General features: G+C 42.3%; 1 protein-coding gene and 1 pseudogene across 18 annotated transcripts; both read right to left on the reverse strand.

Moving 5' to 3' along the window:
- Nucleotides 1-3,294: 3,294 nt before the first annotated feature.
- Nucleotides 3,295-23,649, reverse strand: LOC119498983 (eukaryotic translation initiation factor 4 gamma 1-like). Of its 18 annotated transcripts, none has more exons than XM_037788137.1 (34): nucleotides 23,223-23,647; nucleotides 21,221-21,347; nucleotides 21,043-21,129; nucleotides 20,785-20,817; nucleotides 20,173-20,193; nucleotides 19,673-19,852; nucleotides 18,660-18,759; nucleotides 17,626-17,736; nucleotides 15,584-15,777; nucleotides 15,298-15,390; nucleotides 14,365-14,440; nucleotides 13,373-14,263; nucleotides 13,199-13,287; nucleotides 12,820-13,006; nucleotides 12,449-12,582; nucleotides 11,878-11,997; nucleotides 11,329-11,721; nucleotides 10,578-10,724; nucleotides 10,227-10,463; nucleotides 10,040-10,144; nucleotides 9,495-9,827; nucleotides 9,084-9,201; nucleotides 8,896-8,998; nucleotides 8,367-8,668; nucleotides 8,256-8,321; nucleotides 8,002-8,123; nucleotides 7,700-7,872; nucleotides 7,418-7,543; nucleotides 6,833-6,914; nucleotides 6,613-6,711; nucleotides 6,048-6,191; nucleotides 5,837-5,918; nucleotides 5,424-5,564; nucleotides 3,295-4,743 (listed from the first exon to the last, which is right to left on the reverse strand). In XM_037788137.1, exons 2-34 carry the CDS (start codon nucleotides 21,293-21,295, stop codon nucleotides 4,562-4,564), a joined length of 5,346 nt encoding a protein of 1,781 aa, XP_037644065.1. In that variant the 5' UTR covers nucleotides 21,296-21,347; nucleotides 23,223-23,647; the 3' UTR covers nucleotides 3,295-4,561. The 18 variants fall into 18 exon arrangements, with proteins under 18 accessions (XP_037644065.1, XP_037644064.1, XP_037644062.1 ...); XM_037788136.1 differs by having other exon boundaries at nucleotides 8,002-8,126; XM_037788134.1 differs by having other exon boundaries at nucleotides 8,256-8,328; nucleotides 8,359-8,668.
- Nucleotides 11,239-11,292, reverse strand: LOC119499492 (annotated as a pseudogene).
- Nucleotides 23,650-24,419: the final 770 nt, after the last annotated feature.

A 24,419-nucleotide genomic window follows, 5' to 3' on the forward strand; every position in this document is an offset into this window, starting at 1 on the left:
GTTGTCTATGTACATTGTATTGGTCCTATTAAATAAACCATGAATGAATGAATGAATGATTACATTGAACTCCAGTTATAGTCCACACACCACATACAACCACATCATCCTTTTCTATCCATCATTCTCTTTTAAAACATCATCTTTTTATCCATCACCCTATTAAACACCATCCTTTTAGCCATCATTCTTTTACTTCTATCTATCTACCTATTTATATTTATTTTACTTTATTTTATCTTATTCTTTTTAATCTTTTAGCCTTAATTTGATTTGCACCCTTACTTGACAGCCAGCCACCCCTACTCCTCTCAAGCGCACACGCTGTACACAGTCACATGATATTGATCTTGCCCAGTTATGTTGGCTTTTTTTTTTAAGTTTTCTTCATTTCTTTGTTGTTGTTTTTTTATCTATTTATTTTTCATTAATTCATTTTTATTTTATTTATTTACTTTTATTTTTTCTCTAAATTTAGTTTTATCCATATTTCATTTTATTTTATTTTGTTATGAGGAAAAAGAAGAAGAAGAAAATAATAATAATAAATATATATATATATATATATATATATATATATATATATATATATATAAGGGAAACAAAGGGAAAGAAAAGGAAAAAAAAAAAAAAACTCCTCAACTGGCCGGGCATGGGCCGTGCTGCCTCAACACCAACTGGGCTCCTCCTCCATCTCCTCTCTCCTCCCTCCAATTGATTGGCTCTGGATAGAAAAGGGCAAAAGCCCTGAGCTATCAAACAAGGTTCACAAATTTACAACTGTTTTTAGTTGGTGTTAACTGTTCATCTGTGCATACAGTCTATGGGGGGACAGACTTTAACATAACACCGGACGTCAGTGATATGAGATTTTCAGCCAGGCTAAAAGCTGTTAACATGTCACTTTGTTAAGTTTTAATATGTTTCCATGCGAGAAAAATGGCCATTTAAATTCCCGATATGTGGTCAGTTTAGTAAACATTCTCTCACGGAAGTTTAGTATGTTTTCAGATAGGTCAGGGGTAAGCGACCTGCAGCCCCGGAGCCACATGCGGCTCTCTGTGGATTTATAAAAATGGAAATGAATAACTGTTTTTTGTATACATTTTCATTTTTATTTATCATTGTTGTAGGTCTATGGTACGATGGTACGACGGAGTATTAGGGGCACATCGAGGAAAAAAAAATAAATCTGAGATTTCGAAAAGGTTATGACTTTATTCTCGTAATATTACAACTTTTTTTTGCATAAAGTTTCGACTTTTTTCTGGAAATTTCCTATTTTTTTCCCTCAATGTGGTCCCTAATACTTTGTCGTACTCGTGCTCAAATGTTTTGCGGCTCCAGACAGATTGTTTTTTTTTGCCTAAAATGAATCCTTTGATAGTAAAGGTTGCTGACCCCTGAGATAGAGTGAAGATGTCTCTGCTCAGAGCATATTGTACACCACTGTATACAGCCCATTTGTGGTCAAACTATAAAAAAAGCGAGCCTACAGAGACTTCAGGTTGAATAAAATGATACAATGTTATGTGTAATATTACTAAAAAGACCTAGATGTTCCAGTGGAAGTGAAATGTTTGTGTCTGCAGACATAAATACTTTTCAAACGGTCTTAAGAAAGCTCATGTACAAATATATATGCCGGCTTAATCACTCTGAGAATGACATAATCTTGCGGTTGTCTAACATCAGATGTAGCACTACACGGTACCAATCACAGCTGTGGAGGCACTGGAATAGTTCTTTATATGTAAGGCATTGATGTATGTATATATTTATATTAATATTAATATTTTTAATATATTTTAATCATGACTTTTAATAGTGCTTCCTGTATTGTAATGTATTGTTGTTGATTTTTTCTTTTTTCTTATCTGGACCTTGAGTCTGCAATAAAGTTTGAATTGAATTGATCCAAATAACGGCCGTTTGGAAATTTTCTGCAACGTTTTTGGAGATGTGACAGAGCCGCTGGTCGTGGGGTGCCATGAACCCGGCCTGGCCCAGTCTTGACAAATTTTGAGCCAGGTTAAAAGCTGTTGATATGCCACTTTAGTAAGTTTTAATGCTTCAATAGGCAGAATTTTTTGCCATCATTGGGCAAAAATTACAAAATAATCTTTCAGAATATTGTTATTCAAGTGCTCTAAGAGATAATTCACCTTCTGCACCTCCTCATGGCTCTGTTTTCATGCTAAAAATCGAACCCGTGACGGCAGACTTTGACCAATCACAGGTAATTTCAGTGAGAGAGCGTTCCTATTGGCTGTGCTCCGGTCATGTGACCGGTACTTGGCGTTCCTTCAAGAGATTTCCAACATGGTTGCATGGTCACAAACTTCTCATTTTGCAGCTAAACAGAACACTACAAGATGTTTCTGAAAACATTTGAGGCGAGAAATAGTTATTACTGTAACAGAATTTTGATTAATAACTACGTTATCAAAGGTAACTGCAGTATGAGCGCAGTGCAGAGCAACGAAAGTTAGCTAACGAAACGATGGTTAAAACCGTATTTACTTTAAGTTAGTATACGGCAAAAAACTAACACAATGAGTTGCAATGGCAGAGCGGCGCTGTTCCTGTATGCTATCCGCTCGCGCTCCAGGGAAGTGAAGAAAAGTTTGGTTGTAATGTGGCGTTAGCCGCCTACATCCTGCAGCTAAAGTGAACTGCCTGCAGTGCCCGCTTCAAAGTTTATGAATATTGAAGGGGTTTCGTGTCCAAATTGCTCCAAATTCAACAAAGCACTCCCTTGGGTCCCCAGCAATACACCTGCCAAATATGAACTCGATCGGAAGATCGGTTCTTGAGATATGCAAAGGACACACCCACATACATGGTGTTTGAAGCCGACCGAGCGTATACGTTCAGTGGGAAAAATGAAGGGTCAGTGGAGGGTAAGTAGACCATTTTTTTGTTAATCCAGCCATGATAAAACCTACACAGAGGCACCAATCCGACTTTTTCTCTCCCACTTTGATACCTACTTTTCCCAAAATTAAAAATCTCTTTCACTGCATGTAACTAATTGGAGTTATTTTAATGTAAAGGTAATAGGACCGGAGAGCGTGTCGAGTCCGTGTTGACGGAATGAATTAAACTGATAACAGAAACACCGAATTTTTATGACCATGACGATTTAATGTTGATTGGTGACATCATGGCTGATAACTAGTCCCCTTAATAAGGTCAGTCAATTTGGAGCGTCTCTGTTCAACCATAACCACACACAACCATAAAATCTCTGGGGAATCCGACATGTTTCAGACAGACTTATGCAAAACTCTGTTCAGCAACTTAATAAGTCCTTTATTTGCAATGCTCCGTTACCTCATCTTTCCAGTTTCCGATGCAAAAGAAGCAATAATTTCTTAAATAAAGAAAGCAAAAAAAATATTTACAAAATTCCAATACAACTAATAATCAATGGATTATCTAAAGCACCTCTCTGCATCTGGACAACTGCTGCTTCTGTTGGAAAAGGATACACTGCAATTACATCAGCAATTTATCGTTTCTGAAAAATAAAACTGAAAAAAAAAAAGTTTTTTTTAATTATTATTATTATATATTTACAGAACGCTCCTGAAATAAGTTTCCACTTTAAGTAGAAAAGGCTTTCGGATCATTTCTGTGTTGTTTTTTTTTAAAGTTTATATATTTTTCATCAAGTCAATTTTCTGTAGATTTCAAGTTTTAACGGTGATTGGGTCATTAAGTGTCCTCTACGACAGCTCAGGGTTAAGTATAGAAGAGGTAAAGATGAAGAGTCAGTCAGTGTGGCTCACTACTGGGGATGGAAGAGGATGGCTTAGAGGAAGCATTAAGACCATCCCCTAGTAGTCAAGGTCAAAGGTCAACACCGGTCCTCCATGTTTCTCCTTGTCCTCTAAGTTCATGATGGGAAACAGGAAGAGAAAATAGACAACCTTTGCTTTAAAAACTCCATCCATCAAATTAAGATTAGTTCATGTACATTTGTCTATCGACGTTTCGGCCACTGTATCATTAATAGAAACACACTTCAGTCATGCTGCACACTCCAGTAAGGGACAAAGACATAAGAGTTGAGTTTGGATTGAACACACATTATGGCATGACGATACCCACGTATCAGGGAACCCACTACACCACACGCCCCTGCTGTTTATTCTTGCAGATCAGATAGGATGTTAGGCATTAGAATTATCTAGAACCATAAAAAAGCAGCCTGTTGGTTTGTATTATTGTGAGAAAAAGAGTTTCGTAGTGATGTGGGATACTTCACACCTCGTTAACAAGCAATCCTGCTGAATCAGTTTTCAAGTTTATTTGATGAGGACACTTGCTGTGACAAGCAGGTGGGGAAATAATGAGGAAGCAAGAGAGGGAGGGTAGAGAGAAATGATTGTTTTCTGAGTCCATCCCTCAAAGAAAAGAAAAAAATAATAAAGATTTATCCTCATTGAGGATTGATTTGAGTCTGCCTCTCTGGCAATATTGTCCATGACTCTCTGCAGCCGCCTGCAGAGCCCCCGCCTTGCCAAAGGGGGGCGGCAGCTTTCAGTTCAGTCTTTTACTCCTTGTCAGACTCCTCCTCGGCCTCGCGGAGCCAGGTGAAGAAGGCGGTGACTGATTTCAAGGCCACACCTTTGCCTGTTTGCTCCGCAGGGTCTTTGCTGGTTTCCCATTTGTAGAAGGCCTCCTCTTTAATAACGTCTTCGTCGTACAAGGCGTCAAAGAACATCCGCAGGAGGTCTGTAGAGACAGGATACAGAGGTCAATACTGATCTGGCATTGGTAAAGAAAAACAGTTGGCTACAGAGGGAGGAAAAAAAGATTGGTGTTGGTGTTACTGTAACATTTTTGAGGCTGTTGTTTGTCCCGTTTTCGTCGGCATCATCAAATTTAGACATTTCCCTCGTCACGTCACATTATTTTGCACAGATGTGGTGTTATATCCATCAAATGCGAAGCATTGTATTGAGGGATTGTGGGATTGAGGGATTGTGGGCAGATAGTAGTGTTCATGCCATAGATGCTACGTTTTTGTTAAATTGTTGGATTTCTTTATGTAATACATCAATTTCACACAAGTTTATTAAAATGAAACGTGTTGCGTGTCCAAATTGCACAAAATTCGAAAAAGCACTCCCCTGGGTCCCCAGCAATACACCCTCCAAGTGAAGTAGATCGGATGAGCGGTTCTCGAGATATGCAAATAACACACAGTCTGACAGAGGTTCCTCGCTTCATAGTTCGATTTTTAATACCACCTCAAACTATGGGCTCAATGATGTCAATATTTGCATTTTGAATTAACCTCAATAACAGTCAAAACCTGAAAGGTATGAGCTCAAACAACTTAAGCATATTTTTTTACAGGGCTACAGTTTGGTATTTGTTACTGCTGACACTACAGGTGGATGAATACTCACTCGCTGGCTGCTCCATGTGCACCATCAGAGCCTGGAGGGCGTAGAGGGCCTGCAGCTCCTTCTGCTCATCAGACAGGTATCTCTGCAGCAGACTGGCTCTCTGGCCGATCTGCCGTGCATCCACCCTGTACGGGCTGTCACCTGAAACAAGGAGAGACAAACTCATCAACGGAGATAAAACTTCTTGTATGCCATGAAAAATGTTTACTTTACAGGCCTGCTAAACTAAATCACATATTGTGATTAGTGTTTCAACAATCAGAACATTTATATATCAGTAATACTGAAACATTTTAAACATGGAGAATTCATGCCGCCGCTGTGAGATGGAAAGACTAACAGTGGTGTCTAACAGACAAAGACATAGGATCATTTCATCCGTTACTTTTACATGCTGCGTTAGTCATACTTACATATGATGGCAGACTGACACACTGACGTCATCAGTGCTCGTACGAACTGGTTGGAAGCAGTTTGCTGCTCGTCCAAGTTAGCCTGAAAAAAGAAAATTGAACAGAGGAAACATAAATGACTCATGCAACTTTTATATTGAATAAAAAAAACACATGGAATATTAAAGTCTTAAGTAAAACATGAGCTACATCACCAGTACGTTTAACTCACCTCAGCCCAGTCTCTGATGCGCTGGTTGTTGGCTTTGTCCTGGATGAGTCTGTCCAGCTGTTTGCTGAGCTCCTCTCCAGTGAGGACCTTCTTCTCATCCACTTCCTTTGACTCCGTCTCCTCTCCAGTGGTGAACTCCACTTTCTAAATTACGTAACAAAGAAATTTAAAGATACTCTTGTAAGTAATCAGCTTCTAAGTTGTTTAAACAACCAAACACGACACAGGGCATGAGGGATAAGTGGGTATTGGCATTAGGTCTGCATTTGTTTCAGCAATAAAATATCTTTATTTCTATTTATTGCACGGCTTTGTTGAATACTCGATTCTGATTGGTCAATCACGGCGTTCTACGGTCTGTTATTTCTTGCTATGTTGCTATGTATAACAGACCGTTGCATTATTGCATTATGTGTCCATGAGATTGTATGAAGGTATTTCATTATGGAGTGTGTCTTCTCTGTATAAGAGCTTAGAGTCTCTCTCCTCACACCCCCAACACAGCCTGAGTGGTTGTTTTCGGTTGTTCGTGTTTCACTGTCTTGTACTACTGTAGCCTACAGACCTGCTCAGTGACAAACTTGTTGACGTCTTCATCCTCGGGAAGGAAATCACTCCAATTCAGCCCACCCTCTGTCCACATGGCCCCGACCTTCTTAGGGGTCTGACAGGCGAAAAAAAACAGTCAAATGTCAAACTACATTAAGTATTAAGATTTTGTTAATGTACAAAAGGATGTAATGAAACAGTTGTTAAAGTTTGAGGTGGATTTATGTAGGACATACCATTTCTTTGCAGAGCAACTTGAGGATCTGTACCAGCATCACGCCAGCCTGCCCCAGAGGCACGAGAGGCTTGGAGATCTCCCTGAAGACACAACACACACACACACACACACTGAATTATGCTTTCCACTTTCTTTGAACTCAATTATTATATAGTTGTTTTACTTATTACCATTATTAGTAAAACCAGTTATACTCGAGGCGAAAAAAGATTTGTTGTCAAAGGAAAAGTGAAGAAAGGGGAATGACACCTACAGACGCCTCTGTAATACTTGAGAGAAGCTGACAAAGGTGTCCCGGTTATCCGACTCACTCATTTTGGTTTGATGTTTTTGAGCTGCATGTGTAAAATATGTCTTATTGCAACACATGTGTATGATCAGAGCACTGCCAAACACCCGGACAATGTTGCTTTACATCTTGTTGACTTAAATGAATTACAATCTATGAAAAAAATTAAGGATCCAATGCTCTTTATGAGAAGAGCTACGAGTCAGATGTATACGTTTGACAGATCTCAATCTACAGGAACTAAGCTTGCTTAGACTTATTTGATTTTTGCTGACTTCCAGCACTGTGGCTCACCTGAAGAGCTGTCCCATAGGGATGCCTCCCTCATGGAGCATGGGGATAATGAGTTCAGCCAGGTAGAGCCAGATGTGAGGTATATCTATGGCCGTGTCTTCCGCAGCCTCCAGGGTCTCTTCTAGCCTACGGTACCAAAAAGCACACAGCAATCAATCTCACTTTAAACATAAATTAGTTCTCAAATAATCAGTCTGGCGAGAGTAAATAAGAAAGCACGTGAGGCAAACAACTTCTCAAACATTTGAAACACGGTGTGATGTTTTTCCTGTTAAAGCTCACCCTTTGTAGTACTGCTCTGTGGGCAATACCTCTGCCTTTACGAGCTGGTGCAGCAACATGCCCATGTGCTCTCTAGCCACGGTGCTGCGCTCAAGCGTCGACTCCACGCCGTTCCGCACAAACACGTAGAGCAGTGAGGCACTGTTGAGTTCTGTCACACACTGCAACGCCTCCTACAGAAGCAGCAGAAGACACACAAGACGTTCAGAGGGGTTTCGTATTCCAAGCATTTGCTGGTTAAGCCTGATAATATGCATACATTTAAGTAAAATAGACTTTGTTGCATGGCGTCATGTTTGTACCTTCAAGTCATTAATGTGGAGGTATTCTTCAATGATGGCGTTCGACTTCTTCTCCAACTCCTCTTCACTCAAGGCAGGTTTTGGAAGAGAGGGAGGAGGAGTGGGGGCGCTCTCACGCTTAACTGCTGAGAAAAAAATGAAAATAAGAGTTCAGTATGATTCCAGTCTCTGTGTGTACACAGCCTTTCCTCCAGGACATATTTCTACCATTTTATCTATTTCAAATCTGCACTTTTGCTCAGTAGGTTTTTCACCTGGGAGATCTTTGCTTGGGGCTCTGTCCTCACTTCCTCGATCTCTGCTTCCTCGGTCTCTGCTTCCTTGGTCCCCGCTTCCGCTGTCGACGCTTCCTCTGTCTCTGCTTCCTCGGTCTCTGCTTCCTCGGTCCCTGCTTCCTCGGTCCCTGCTTCCTCGGTCCCGGCTTCCTCGGTCCCTGGTGTCGGTCATGCTGGCCACGCGGCGCACAGGCTCAGTCAAGGCCCGGAGGTCTCCGGTCCTCCCGCCGCGCTCCTGTGACTCTCTGCTGAAGCTTCTCTTGGTGATTTGGTTGCGGTTGCTCCTGTCGTCGCGACCTTCCCGTCCCTCGCTGCGATCGAATCTGTCAAAGCGATCCCTGTCGCGATCGCCCCTTTCTCGTTCGCCAGCACGCTCACGGCTGGAGCTTGACCTATAGGTTGCAAGTGACACAAAAGGTTCACATTTATCACATTTGTGCCATCAAATATGATCTTAATTTGGTCGCTATCAGGTTGCATGTGCAAACATCTGAAGCTAGAAATGTCTATAAAAAAACTCTTACTCATTAAACAGTGAAGGAGGTAAAGACGACAATAGAAAAAAAAAAGAGGACAACACATTTCACTTGAGGAGAAAATTTCGGCGGCTGCTGAATACCTCTGAGGAGCTCTGCGGTCAGAGTCAGATGAAGACACCTGCGAACCAGACTGTTGCAGGGCTGAGAAGCGGTTGACGGTGCTGGTGGCTGGACGACCAGATTCTAAAAGAGGAAAAGGATAGATTAACACTCCAACCACTAAAAACATCTTAAAACCACACTGTCTCTTTGAAGAAGGTGTTTTTACCCGGCTCTCCGCTTGCTGGTTTCGCTCCAGTTCCTCCACTGCTGCCTTTGCCCCAGCTGCCCCACATGCCTTTTCCCCCTGGAGCCAACAGTGTAGTGTTGAAGTCCAGAGAACCAGGCTGAAGGGAAACACAAAAGTTACATTGACAAACAAGTTACATACACATTAACGTAAGTCACAAATCATCAGGTTAAACTGAAGACAGTTTAATTCTAAAGGCTTGTGATTTAGCAGAATAAGTGTGCAAGACTGGGGCGATTTCTTACCGTGCACCCAAACAAAACTTCTAGACTTCAAACACTATATTTAACTATAATAACAAGCGCCAAAGCCTTGACTTAAACAGAGTGAAAACCTGAAACTGGGGACAATAAATGTAGTGAAAACTTCCATGTTAGTCTAGGATGTTACCTTTGTGATCTTGCTAAGGCGGGTGGTGTCGATGGGTCTGTTCTTGGAGATGGGCACCGTGTTCCATCCCTCATCCTGAGGCTGGCTAGGCCGGCCACCTCCTGGTGTGTGGGAGCCTCGGCCCCCCATGTTCCCTCCCATCCTGCCGCCTCCTCCTCCTCCTCCTCCTCCTCCACCACCTCCTCCACCACCTCCTCCACCTCCTCCACTTCCTCTGTTCAGAAGCTGCTGCTGGACTTTGATGTGTTCCCTCTGCTCCTCCAGCTCTGCGTCCTTGTGGATCTGTTCGATTGTTTTAGGACCCTGGTCTCCTCTACGAGACACCCAGTTACACTGTTGATCAGAGGGAAGATGGTTATAAAACAAGTCTGTAACTGCTCCAACACCTGTCGACATTCATGGTTCCTATGAGACTCATAATCCCCGTGGATTACTTCACACACAGTATAAAACAATTTTGCTCATTCAGGATTATTTCTTAGCTTTAGTCACCACCATAGATGCTTGTTATTGCAATATCCGGTTATGGATTAATTAATATTTACCTTTCTGAGGTCCAAGACGTCTTGTAGCATGAAGCGGATTCTGGATGAGGTCTTTTTCTCTTTGATGATCTTGTCCATCTGGTTGAAGTACTGATCCATGCGAGGCTGATGGGGGACACAGAAAAAATGAGTCATGGCTACAAAAAAAAGTAATTCTTGTAAATGTTTGTGTTCATGCTTTACTTACCTTGGCCTTCTCAAAGTCCAGGTCTTTACCAATTGTGGAGAACAGCCTGCAGAGACACTCCAAAGACTCTTCATCATGATTCTTCAGTAGTTTCACTACACAGTCGTGCATGATGGCCTCTGTCAGCATCTTCAGCTTGAAGAGCTCGCCAATGAACTTTATGTTACCCAGTGAACGGCGGCGGGCCTGGTCTCTGGAATCCTGCAGCTCCACCCTCAAGCGCTCACGCTCCTCTCCCTGAGGGCAGATACAAGTAGGAGTTTGTACTTAGTGGGGGTAATATGATCAGTTTAGTCTTAAACGAAACACTGTGGTCTTTTTTCGACAGTGATGAAAAATCACATTTCTTACTTCTTTGGCAGCCTCCATGTCTTTTTGCTTTTTCTCAAAGATTACATCATCGTCCTGGTCCTTCTCAAACTCTTTCTGGCAGCGGTTGAGCAGCAGTTTGCGGAAGTTCACAAAAACTCCTGGCTTGTCTGAGGTGGGGACTTTCAACTGAAGGATGAAAACATTGAGTATAATTAAACATTTTTATTGAATATACATTTTTCATCTCACTGATAATTATATGGGTTAAAAACTAAATTCTATAAGGGATAATGCCTAGTGAGGTGTCTATTATTAGGATCTAATGGACGTCATGAAGGCCTCCATAATTATTGATTATGGACACCTTGAAGGGTATCATCCCACATATACCATGGTCACTTGCCAAAGAAAAAACAAATAAGACCATTCATTTATATTTTCATGCGTTTTGTAACCAAAATCGAAAGTTTTTCATAATCCATTCACTCTGTTTCCCTGGTAACCCTGAATGTTTGCTAATACGACAGATATGTCTACTCCGCTCAGCTCATAGAACCCTTTGGCTCAGCTATGAGTCAGAAAACTAATGTTATGCTCGGAAGATTCAAAGTCAATAAGATTGCAGCCAATCCGAATCGAGTATTCACCCAGACCATTGTATACAGAAGTTAAACAGAAAATGGAGAGTGATTAAATTGTGCTTCATCAGTTCCATTATGAACATTCAGTGGCCCAGACACTTTCATCATTGGAGTAAATGATGAGGTCTGGATAAAATCACATGACTTACCCCCATAAGGCAGCGGCACATGTTGGCGTAGGCCACAGAGAAGTTCGGCTCTGAGATGGCCTTCTCAAAGATGAGGTCAATGGCACCCTTCAGCCTCTCCTCCGTGTCTATCGTCATATCCATCACTTGTTTCATCAGCTCCTGAAACTTCTGAGGGGTCAGCTTGTTGAGGATACTGCGTAGACGCTTGAACAGCTCTTGAGTCTTGGCCTGTTCGGGATCATCACTTTCCTCTTCCTCTGCGGCGCGTTCTCGAGTGGACTTTTTCGCCGCGGGCTTCCAGGCCTTCTCAGCCTTGTTGAGCTGCACTTCGTCACCGAGGGACATGCTGCTGAGGATGATTTTCCTGGGCTCTTTCCTCTGACCCTGCTGGGAGCGACGCGGCCCAGGTGGCTAAAAGGAGGGGACGGGTTGCATATTTAGAAAAGTTAGAAAAGAAAACCGTATACAACAAAACAAATACATGGAATCATGCCGTAATCGAAAAGGGACAAGAATTTCCTTTCATTAGAAACCACCCCAAAAAAGGGAAGAGACAAATTCACTCACCGGGCCTCGTGGTCCTCCCACTGATCTGCTCCCAAGGTTCCCCAAATACGAGGGAGTAAAATCAGGACCAACATTCATCATCCGAGCTGGGTCAGGAGGCCGCATCGGAGTCTTGTTTGCCTGAAGTTAAAGAAAGGAAAAATGACCTTAGGTGTCCACACAAAAATACAAAACACTGACAAGACAAGATGAACGTCAAGTTTCCTCATTCTCCATTATATCACCATGATATATTAAAAAAACAATTGTGTTCATGAGGTCAAAAGATTTTTTTAGGGCTTTTATTGCCTTTGTTAGTACAGCTGGAGAATGACAGGAAAGGGGGGGGAGAGGGGATGACACGCAGCTAAGGGCCGTGGGTCGGAAACAAACCTGGGCCACTGCCAAGGACTCAGCCTACATGGGGCGCACGCTCTAGCGGGCGAGCTAGAGGTCACCCCAATGAGGGCAAATTTAAGTAAAATACCTCCATGCAGCTTCTATTTCAATATCCACTTATTTGTCATTAATGTCACATATGAATGACATTATTATCGCACTCCACAGCAAAATGATGTAAAACGTCCCCTACCTTGTCCAGGACCACATCACTGATGGTCGGCAGGCCATCAGGTTTGTTCATACTGGCGCTGATGAACTGGAAGCCCAGGAGGAACTCCCTGTCGTACCGCTTCTTGTCTTCTGGGTCTATCGGCTTCCATTGTTCTGAGAGATGTACAAGAAATATTATATGTGTTGCATTAACATTAAAAAAAGAAATACATTTGACTGTGCCCTCATTTTTTTGATGCACCTCTTTTTTGTTTTTAACTTTAGGGTGCATGTGTGCATAGAAAAACATATCTACACATGTACATCAAAACAGCAGCAGCTACCGTACAACTACACACAAAAAAAAAACTTCAACAGTGCCATCTCTGGAGAATCTTAGTCACAACCTACCTTCTTTGTACTGGTATTTCTGATCAGTTGGCTCAGGTGTGGCTTTAGGTACTGCATTCTGCTTGTCCTCTTGCTCCTCCCAGGTCTCATCTACAACCTCAGCGGGAGGTTCAGGTGGAGCAACAGGGGCCGGGTCGGCCTGAGTGGAAGTGGACGAGGGCTCAGGAGCAGGCTTGGCTTCTTGCTCCTGCGGCAAAAAAAAAAAATAAAATCAGGAGGAGATGAAGAAGTATTATGATAACCCAGTTACTCATCAGAGAATGTAGTGTTTTAAAACTAAATATCCCCAAAAATATTATTGATACAGCTGAAACTGCTGAGACACCATGACCTTGTGTTAATTTCAATCTTTTATGTTGTCATCTGGACTGATACACACCTCTGTGAAGGCATCCAGGAGGTCTCCAATGTTCTCCTTCTTGTTGAACTCCTTCATGTTCTTCCTCTTCTTTGGCACAGACGTTGCAGCTTCAAGAAAAGGACAGGGTTGACATTAATATCCAGCACGACATATGACAATCGTAAATGCGAGCCAGAATCAACTCCACCCCACCTTGCATAGTAGATTCCTCTGTAGGGCAGCTAACAGGGGCAGGAGGGGCATCCTCGCTTTTCTCCTTCCTCTCTTCCTCCTTCTTCTCCTGTTCTTCCTCCTGCTCCTGGACAGGCAATGCCGTTTTAGCCACAGGTGTGGATTCCTGAGATTGAGAAGCATCAGGCTTGTCAAGGGGTGTAGTGTCTGAAAATTCCACATCCTCAGGCAGTTCCTCAGTGTCCTGAGGAAGGCCGTTGGAGAGAAGAGGCTCTGCCGCTTCAGCCGGTGTGGGTTCAGGTTCAGGGGCAGAGCTCGGGGCAACGCTCTGGGTCTGTGGAGCAGCAGGTTCCTGTGCAGAGGGTGGAGGTGGAGAGACTTCAGTTTCGGTCTTTGTAGCCGTTTCTTCCTTTGCCTCGTTAACAGGGGGAACCGTTGCAGCAACCTCAACTTCAGGCTCCAACTTAGCGCTGGCCACCGGCTCCTCTTTTTCCAATTTCTTCACGTCCTCTGTTCTCTTTTCTTCCTTTTCTTGTACCTTCTCAGCTGGAGCTGGAGCAGCCTGTGGTTCTTCCATTTGGACAGGCGCCTCTTGTGCTGCTAATGATGCTGAAGGGCCGACAGGAGCGTCTACTGTGTCACTAACTTTAGTATCAACTGTATTTTCTGCTTCAGCAGGAGTAGTAGTAGATGCTGCTGCTGCTTCAGGCAGGGAAGCGGTAGACTGCAGGTCCTTTATCAATGGGGATGGCACCTCAACAGCGGCTGTTGGGGCTACAGATTGTGCGGCTAACTCAGCAGGCGGTGTTATCTGGTTGTCCGTTTCCTCTTTGGCCTCCTCCGCTGGCTCTGTATTTACTGGAGCAGGAGGTGGCGGGGTTTCAGCGCTAGCAGGGGGCTCAGTGTTTTCATCTGGGCAATGAAACACATGAAATAATCACAATAAGGAAAATGTGGAATACAGCAATCTTGCATTTTTTTATGTAAACCAAAAACTGATAAAATGCACTCACCTCTTCTAGTCACTGTAGTGGCAGGCTGTGTAACTTCACCATTGATCTGAGCAGAGCTTACATCTGCAGTGGAGGCCTACAGTCACAAAACAGTGTGAAGTGTTTGTTAAGCTCTGATGATTGAAATGGAAATACACTGATTTACAACAATGCGTTTAACATAATCTTGATGAAATCATTCTCACTCTGAGTTGAGACTGCATCAAAGACGTGTTGATTAAGCTCTATGGTAATTATTAAGACTGTATAGTGTCGTTTGTATTGTATTGTAATTTTGTTTTAAAACTCAATGTAATGAATGTACTTCACAAGTTGAGGCAAACTAGCCTGAAAATAAAACCACAGCACAAAAAACATCACTGCCTATTTGTTTGCATTTGCTTTGTATCCTTTGTTCTGTGAAACCCTGTGCTACATTTGTGCTGTGCTGACAATAAGATGTTATCACAGAGGTGTGAAAACATGCTATGAAAAATAAGTAAGTTGGAAGCTGGCGTGTAAAGAATTACTGAGTTGTGCTTTGTTTTCTCCGACAATGTGTCCCTTGTTCATACGAACCGACCAAATGTCAGTAATGCACAACTCAAGTGGTAGATTTTTTTAAATCAGTTATGTTTTTATGTTTAATTAAATCGTAAGGCATTAAACTGTGAATAATACATTTTTGTTTCTTCAGTATAGACAAAATAAATCAGATTACAGACTGTTTTGTTCTTTTAAAACAACTGGAGTTTCACAGATAGAACTGTCTGTTAAGTCAGTACAGAACAGCTGAAAACAATTTCAATTTCTAAAATATGAAAAAATATACCATTATCCCAGAATAACACAAACATGACTCATTATTAGTTTTCACGACTTACAATCAATTCCTTCTTTAACCATGAACACAACTGTGCCAATAAAACCTAGTATTCCCAAACTGCTTCTTACCTGTGGGGGAGTCGGTGTGGTGGTGGACCTTCCACCTGACATGATCTCCTCTGTGATATCACGCCCGCCCTGGTTGGGGTCTCGTATCCTTATCTATAAGAAAACGAGGTAAATATTGGTTAGGTTTCCATAAAACATTAAACACAGACAGTATGCAACGATGCTGTCACTACTGATCTATGGCCAGCACCCATCATGATAATGCTATTGTTATTTTCAGGTTAAAAGGGAAAGTTCCACATTGAACAGACAATACACTTTCTGTCCATTCAAATTTTTTTTTGACCTCAGACAAGAGGCGCGCTGCCCTTTTGTTGTGACACACTACCGGTTTGCGTTCCCTCTTTGGTGGCCCTTGTGGCTGTGCCGGTGGTTGCTGAGGAGGCGGGGCTGGTTGCTGTTGCTGGGCGGGGTTGATCATGACCGGTGCCGGCTGGACAGACGGAGAGTACTGCGGCTGAGCTGGATAGTATGCTCCTGCTGCAACAGTAAAATGAAACAAAAAAAAAAGCATTAATAAAAAGAAAACAATGCTCAAGTGAAAGACGCAGCTTCAGCTCCCATCCGGTAGTCACAAGATTTCTGTTCTTGTAGTTATGACCATGTTTTTTCTGAAAACCCTGCAAGGCTGTTTGTGGGTGCAGGGCCAATTCATATTTTGACCTTAACACGAAATTAAAAAAAAAACAACACATCTTACAATAACAGAGTGGAGATTCCTGTAGGAAAACAAAAACAAGAATCCACACAGACTATATGTGGTGTGTGGATCAAGACCAAAGCAAAATAGATAAACTTGTACATTTTATATAAATATAGGCTAATTTGCAGGCTGATTTATGTGTTGTACTATCAAGTGACGCCGCCAGAGTTTTTATCTAAACAAATGAAACCATGGATGTAACAGGTAGCCTGTGTGAAAAGTTATTCAATCTCAAACAGTATGAAATTGGTTATGACACAGGCTTTTGAAGTAATAACCTTCACGTCCAGACTATGAAAGTCGGACAGAAACGGCACGTTAAAGTGCTGTGTAGTAAATGAACACAAGCAACATTTTTTGCTAGCTTCTGATTATAAATCAAGAAACTCTTAACTTTCATTGTAATCATATGAAATTAGGGCTGTCAAAGTAAACGCGATAACGCAAATTTGTTTCAACGCCACCAATTTCTTTAACGCAATCGATCTTCCGGAGGTTGTACCGGGCTCAGTTTTAAAGCTAGAGGGAAGATACGGTCATCATTTGAAACTAAAAAACCTAAGAAATACATTGGTACCAACCATGTCATACTGTAGGTTAAATAATGCTCAATTTAAGCTAAATTTTGGCAAGGAAAAACTGGCATGGCCATTTTCAAAGGGGTCCCCCTAGAATAAAATGTTTTCTATGTGTACCCAGGAGTCTCCCCTTTACAGACATGCCAACTTTATGATAATCAAATGCAGTTTGGGGCAAGTCATAGTCAAGTCAGCACACTGACACACTGACAGCTGTTGTTGCCTGTTGGGCTTGAGTGTGCCATGTTATGATCTGAGCAGATTTTTTCTATGCTAAATGCAGTACCTGTGAGGGTTTCTGGACAATATTTGTCATTGTATACTGTTGTTAATTGATTTCAAATAATAAATATATACATACATTTGCATAAAGCAATCATATCTGCCCACTCCCATGTTGATAAGAGTATTAACTTGACAAATCTCCCTTTAAGTTACATTTTGAACAGATAAAAAATGTGCGATTAACCATGGACAATCATGCGATTAATCTCGATTCAATATTTTAATCGATTGACAGCCCTATATGAAATACATCATTTAAGAAAAATTAGAAGCATATAAAATTGTTAAAAGTGGAATTTCAGCCCAGCTAGCAAGAAATCTGCAGGCTGGCAGCGGCACACTGCAGCTCCAATAAATTAGGATGAGATTGATTTCAGGGCCTACTGCTTCTTTGCTTTCAGTCTTTATATAATTGCCAACTGCATTGTTCACTGCTGTATACAACCTGATTTGACCTATACTGCACTGACACAGCGTGCATGAATTAAGGTGTACTTTCTGGTGGTATGATCATCATTAAAAGAAAAAAAACGCCATCTTTCATTTTGGTAAGGCTTCACTATTTAATTAAAGATATTCATAGTGTTTTGTATAGTGTGTGTATGCTACCTTCACTTTGTTTTTCTGTTTGCATATAAAAGTAAACGTGTGTTACCCCCCCCCCAAAGAAACACATTGACAACAGTATCAGAGACAGGAAGTGCCACAGAGATTTTGCCACTAAAGCCTGCTGACCAACACACAAGCACACACACTACTCACCAGGGTAGCGCTGGGAGGTGAGAGGAGCACCGTGGAGAGAGAGACGGCCGTTCTCTCGCCCGCCCCCTCTCCCCCCGCCACCCCGCCTCTCCCTCGCAGCAAGAGAGGGCTCTGAACCAACGCAGCAAAAACGAGAGGAAGGGAGTGAGGGACGGGAGAGGGAGGAAAGAAGGAGAGAGGGCAGGAAGAGACAGATGCAGAATGAGTTAATGAGAGGATCCAGAGGAAGCAGGGTGTTAAAAAGGTCCCATGAAATGAACGGCTTTTTACCTTGTGTTACTGGCTGCACCTTATTCTTGCTTCAACTGTTTTTGTTTTTGCATATCTTTAAATAAAAAAAAATAATAATTTTCTTCCTGGAAAGTTTTATGTTTCGTTCACTGAATCATTTTAGACTCAGAGTGTGTATGAGCCAATAAAATGGGAGGTTTCAGTTAAACCGACCCAATGCCTCTCATTTAAGAAAAAGCTGTAGAACATTAGTCCTTCAGCAAAGGAGCATTTGCAGCAGTAACACAAGTCAGAAATGTGTTTTGGGTTGCATTTAAAAAAAAAAAAAAAAAAAAAAATCAGAAGTACAGTGTTTGCCTTCCATTTTTGGAGTCTTTGACCTGGATACTTTTGAACTCTATATTTAAATCCCACCCTAACAGTTTATATGGACATGCATCCAGTAAAATACCTAAATTCCTGTCTGAAAGCCATTTCATGGAACCTGTAAGGCAGTTGTCAGGTGAGACTGCAGATAGAAAGAACACAGGCCAAAGCAGAATCAAGCCAGACCACATGCAACTGGCAGTTCACCACATACAGCAGTGTTTTGAAACACCAGAAAGACATTAAAACACACCAACCAGCCAAGCAAAACCACGACACACCCAGCGATATCTTACGGGCAAATAGGTGGACTAAATCTACATGATGTCTGTTAAATTTAGGGCTTCTGGTGTTTGAGATTTCACCCCTTTTAACTGACAATCCAACATGTTAATGGTTGTGCTTGGTTGCTGTTGGTCTTGGTCAAAAACCCTTACCATAAGCAGGGTATTCAGCAGGGCTAGTTCCCGGATAGAAGCCTGGTGTACCGCCGGTCACAGGATACTGCTGAGTTGGAGGCATATATGGGGCCCGGTACTGCAGAGAGAAAATAAAGAGTCAGAGACGACAACAATAGGTGGAACAATTAAGTTGGGAGAGCGTCGGGTTGATCTTTGCCATCTCCACAGTAACGTACTGGCCCAAAGAAGATGAGACCTTTTTTTTTCTAACACCTGTTTTTGGAAGATAAGAAACTCACACATTTGTCTAAATTTGTTTTTAAATACAGCTAATTCTTCATTGTGTCTGTCAGTCACATGCTCACACACTCTCTTGCAAGCACACAGAATGAGTTTCTCTGGCTGTTACACGGTGGTCGGGCACAGACCGATTACATTACGTTCCCACCACCCCCACCATCGTTTTGCTTTTTTTTACAGAAACAAAACCCATTTACTTAATTTTGGCGAATCAGCGCCGTGTGATTGATACATAGTCGTACAAAGGAGGCTACAAACTGAGAGAGAAAGTGTCTGCTCCTTACGGAGTATCAGCACAGAGTAGCAGGTCTCATATTTCCCACACGGGACAAGAAAAAGTTGACAGACAAGACGACGGCAGAGGATTTGGTGTCAAAACGAAAAGCAAAAGCGCCTATTTGGCAGTATTTCAGATTTAAACCCAAAGCTATAAGGGAACCATAACGTTAATGTGGTAATCGCCATGAGGAGGACGGAGCGATCACAGACGGTGTGCGCAGTGGTTCAGCCCCGGGTAGAAACCTGCAGCCCTGCAGTGAAAGCTCGACCGTAGAGGCCAGACACACAGCCACGCGACGTTAAAGATCAAAGTAAGCGCGCTACACATATTGAGCGTCATCTTTTCTTGTAAAATGTCCGGTGTAATCGGTAACACCGTTGTTGTCACGACTTTATCAACCGGTGAGAAAATGTCCTCACCGCCACATCCCTGGCGTATACTCGATGGATGATTACGAACGTGAACCAACCTGTCCAGGGGGGATGAAGTAGCCCTGAGGGGAGCCAGCAAAAGACAGCTGCTGCTGGGAAATCATCATCATCTGGGAGGTGGGTGGGTAGACATGAGTAGGTCCGACAGGTCGTGGGCCGCTACTCGCCTGTACCCTTGGAGCACTGGTGGCCATGGCTGGTCGGTTCTGATAGTAACTCTAGAGAACAGATGAGGGAGAACAAAGGATGAAGAGTATATCGCAGCATGAGCAAACCTGTCGCTCTGTGTGTGCATTTAGTGTCTTAACTACGGTGGCGGTCCTAACGCATGCGTTGTGCTTGTGTGTGCGTTCAGTCACGCACACCGCTAACCTCAGCTGTAAGCACACACAGCAACTGCCAATGTGTACAGAAAGTTCAGTTCTTGGGTTACACTGAGTCTAAATTGTACTGAATGGCATGTCTCCCTGCTACACTGAGGTTAGAGTAAAGTTAAGAGGGTGGGGGGGGGGAGAAGAACGAAGAGAAAAGCTGTTACCTGTAACGCTCTGTATCCACCCTTCAGCCGCGCAACACATGAGCAAAGAGCAAGAGAGGGAGTGAGATTAAGGTGAAAATGAGGACAAGAGACAATGTGGAAGGTTGAGATCACAAAGCGTAAGAAGGAAGAGTATGAGAGGCAGCAGCAAAATATCTCTCAGCCATGACATGCAACTCTGTACAGGTCTGCATAGAAGTAAGGTCCCCTCAAGTCCTGCGGGTCTCAGTTTTGAGTGGTTAAAGAATCACTTTATGGGCTTCAGGCGCATGCGGGCAGTGAAACAATGTTAGAATGCTGCAGGTACTAAAATCAAGTCACTTTAATATTAAACTGTTATGTGCAGGATGAATAAAGAATAAAATAAGGCCTGGGTGAACTCTGCTTTTAAAATATTGTGACCGACAACAACTTAAAAACATGGCATAACTTCCTACAGAGAAATAGGCATTTCTAGAATGAGATATAGAACTCAATGTTACTGGACGTCAGGAAAAGTTAACTCATCTAATAAACACTACAGCGTTCTTATCCAATTCTCCAACATGTGGAACTGAAAGCATGCATTACACTAAAGGTGGGGGTGTAAGGAAAAGTGAGGGGTGTTAGTACCTGTTGGTGTAAAGTACGGGGGCCTGCAGCAAACTGGGAGGACAGCAGAAAAGAGGAAAGAAGTCAAGATTGACATCCAAGGGGAAACATGGCAAATAGGCCAAACACACACACACACACAGATTTAGCCAAAGCCTTAGTGCAGAAGAAGCCGTGTCAGAAGTCTTTGTGACAGAGTAGGAAAGGGAGGGTTCCCATACAAGGCAGAATATCACATACTTAGACACTGAATGCAAAAAAACAAGCTGTGAACAATACCTGTCTTGGCTGCGGTGCAGAGTTCATTTGTGGAGGTGGAGGGGTAGCAAAAACAAGAGAAGGGGGCTGTCCTGGACCGTAGGCGGCCTTGAGAGGAAAGAAGTAAAAGAAAAAATAGATGTTACCAAACTTTAATCTACCAATACAATTTATATTCTACAAGGTCAGCTGCTGTCACCTGTGTCAATCCAGGGGATGGGGAAGGGTTTGGGACAGAAGTGGGTCCCGCTATAGGCTGTGGTGGTTTGTTCATTTCACGTTCTTTTATGGTTCTGCATTAGGGTGGCCTTGTGTTGCCAGCCTTTCTGAGGAAGAGAGGAGCAAGAAATACAAAGAGAAGAAGAACAATTAGGGATTAACCTTATGTTAAAGAAAGGCATTGAGAGGGAATTCAGTTGAAAGTTGATCTCTACATATGCTAATTGCAGTCATTCAGGTGAGAGACGACTCCACACTGTAAAACATGAATCTTTAGTGTGGCATCGTCTAACCAAGCAGTAAGGGTGTGGTCTGTGGTTTCGCCCATGATAACACCACCTCCTCCCCAAATGTTTGTCACTTGCATATTGCATGGCTCATGCATACAGTCTCATGAGCAATTACTGTAGTGTTAACATCATCTGCATTCCTTTTGTTTTAACCTCCACCCAAAAACTGTCTGTTGTTTGAGTAGAGAAAGGGGTGATAGTGGCTATCAAATCACTTCAAAAAAGGGGGTTTCGACTGTAAAACAAACCACACACTACTAAATGATCATGACTTAGCCAAACTGCAAAAAGGAAAATAGCTAAAGGGGATTACTTCTAATGGTTTGGCAATCTATTTCCAGTTCATACCTGCCTGCCACCAAATCACATGGACTGGACCGGTTTTGAGTGAATTTAAGAAAATGGATACCTCAGGGTCAAAGTTCATCTTACTGTGTTAACAGTGGCTTCAATGCCCCCCTGGTTGTGCTAGCCACATGAGCAAATAGTCCAACTCAAATAACCTTAAGTCAACATCCGTTTCAAAACTGTGAGAGATGAATAATCATTGTATAAGGTGCTGGAATAACTTGCTGGAAATGAATAAAAGTCTGATGAATACTACTAGCAGACGTGTCATCCACCTGCTGACACAGGAACTATGGTTAGCTGCTAGCTAATGCCATGCTTCTTTTGAGACAGGGCATCCATGCACAAAGCTACCATATGGTGCTGTCAGCAGAGATGGCTATGAACCGACATTAACATGTGACAGGTGGGGGAAATGTTTCCTATTGTACCTTTAGCCAGGTTATAGGATGAAAGGATGTTTTACTGGCCCGCTAACAAGGCGGCATCCCCAGCCTGAAGCAGGTTAAATCGTGAGCCGGCTAACGTTACGTGTCCCACTATCATAAGACATTTAGTTAAGCTACGTGGCTGAGTCCACATTTAACCTTTAAAGTACATGGAGCTGGATGTCATAGTTTCCCTGTGTTGCTGGACAATATTGTTGACTAACCGAAGCTGGAGAACAACACATAAGCCGGGTCATCATAGCAGTAATGTTGCAACACTTGTGACACCGATTAGATTACAGTAGAGCTAATGTTGGTTAGCTGGTGTTAGCTCAGTCCTTAAGTACAGGCCCAGCAAAGCCCTGAGCGACATAAACCATCAAACCAGACATTTAACGTGAGACAATATAATGCTAATAAGACAAATAATATAATTAAAAACTGTTACAATCGAGACAAACAGCGATAAATCGTTTATAAAGCATGACACAGTTGAGCTAACTAGTAACCTAGTGACGATTAGCCACGAGCTGTCATCTCCATGGTGACTTCACCTTAACCTCTAGCTAAGAAAAGCTTTAAAATAAAGCTTCAAGATTTAAGTACCTACCCTTTTAACGTTTTAACAAACGTCAAAACAGTCAGATTAATTTGGGTTTTATCCGTTTTTGTTGTATTCTGGAAGATTAAGCAGGCTTAGCTGTCCTCAGTGTGAGGACTGCTGACAGCCGGGCAGGGCCTGATCAAGCCAGCTAGCATTAGCTATCCCCAGAGTGAGCACTGAAAGCCGGGCAGGGCCTGTTCAAACCACGCTAGCATTAGCATTAGCTAGCCTGTGTGCCTTTGACCAAAGCTCGGGTGTACTTCAAGCTAGCACATTAGCATTAGCAGCGTTATAGTTTGGTTTAATTCTTACCAGGAATCAATAGTGAATATGTTGTGAACTCGGGGATCAGTCTTCTTGTGAATGAAAGTAGTGGTAGTTGTAGTTTCCTTGTCCAAAGTGATGCCCTTCTTGGCTGTTTGTCTGACCGGCAGATGGGCTGAGTTGCTAAGCTACCTGCTGTCACTCCGGTTTAAATCCCCGGGCGTGCAAAAAGTGACAGTGCTCCAAAAATCAAATAATATAGTACTTCTGGAGGACTAGTGACAATTCCGATGGCCACGAAATAAGCCTCTGGACCGGAGGTCCATGATCAAGGCGTGGATGGTGACGGATTGCCGGGTTAGGTATGTACACAGACTGTCGCATCAGGAGGCTCAGAGCGAGGCCATAATGATACGATGTTTCTCTGTTCCTCTGCTCTACGGAGCCGGTGCACCTCACAGTCGCATGGGCTGCTTCCGGGAACATTACACTCTGATGCCGCGTCCTTGGTCATGTGACACAGGAGATCAATTCATCAGCTCCATGATGGCTCACAGTAATATCATATATAACACTATATATACACTGTTAAGAATTTACCAGTACCAGTTTTTACCTGAGCTGTACCAGTGTTTTTTGTTTTTTTTTTGTTTTTTTTTCCTTTATCCTTATTGTGTTTGTGAAAATAGGAAAACCCAATGAACATATTAGTGGAAAAAAAAAAAAAAAAGAAAACACCAACAGTTGTGGAGTGGTATAAACTGATATTTGAGCTAATATCAATGGAATATCTAACATACAGATTCAAATGTAAAATGGGTGATTTCTTTAAGACTTGGACATCCTTATTTAAATATGTTGTTGAAAAAACTTGAACTAAAAAGGGTCTGATAGATTGCAATATTGAAAATTCGCCAAAGGGCCATTTTTGGGTCGTAGGGCGAGATATTTATTTGTTGACTTATTTATTTTGTTTTGTTTTCTTATTTTTCTTAAAATGTTTTGTTGCATCAGTGTCGACTGCGATAAATTGTAATGGACTGAGCGCCTCCTTATCCCTATACATATACATACATAGATGCTTTGATTTTTCAAATACATATGTGATTGTGTACAATCATCTCTTTGAGTATATTAGGTGCTATGTATACTGTATGTTAGGGATCTAAATCTGGTGTTTAGTTATTGTGACCAATGTGTGCTGATGTATTGTTGGTTTTGTCGGTATTTGTGTTTAAAAGCATA

The sequence above is a fragment of the Sebastes umbrosus genome, chromosome 12 (genome assembly GCF_015220745.1).
Source record: "Sebastes umbrosus isolate fSebUmb1 chromosome 12, fSebUmb1.pri, whole genome shotgun sequence".
NCBI lineage: Eukaryota > Metazoa > Chordata > Actinopteri > Perciformes > Sebastidae > Sebastes > Sebastes umbrosus.

Coding starts and splice junctions, on each gene's coding strand:
- LOC119498983 (XM_037788128.1), bottom strand. CDS start 21,295: ATGAACAAACCACCACAGCCTATAGCGGGACCCACTTCTGTCCCAAAC. Junction 6,192..6,612: donor ACAAGTTTGTCACTGAGCAG/GTCTGTAGGCTA, acceptor TACGTAATTTAG/AAAGTGGAGTTCACCACTGG. Junction 4,744..5,423: donor GCACATGGAGCAGCCAGCGA/GTGAGTATTCAT, acceptor CTGTCTCTACAG/ACCTCCTGCGGATGTTCTTT.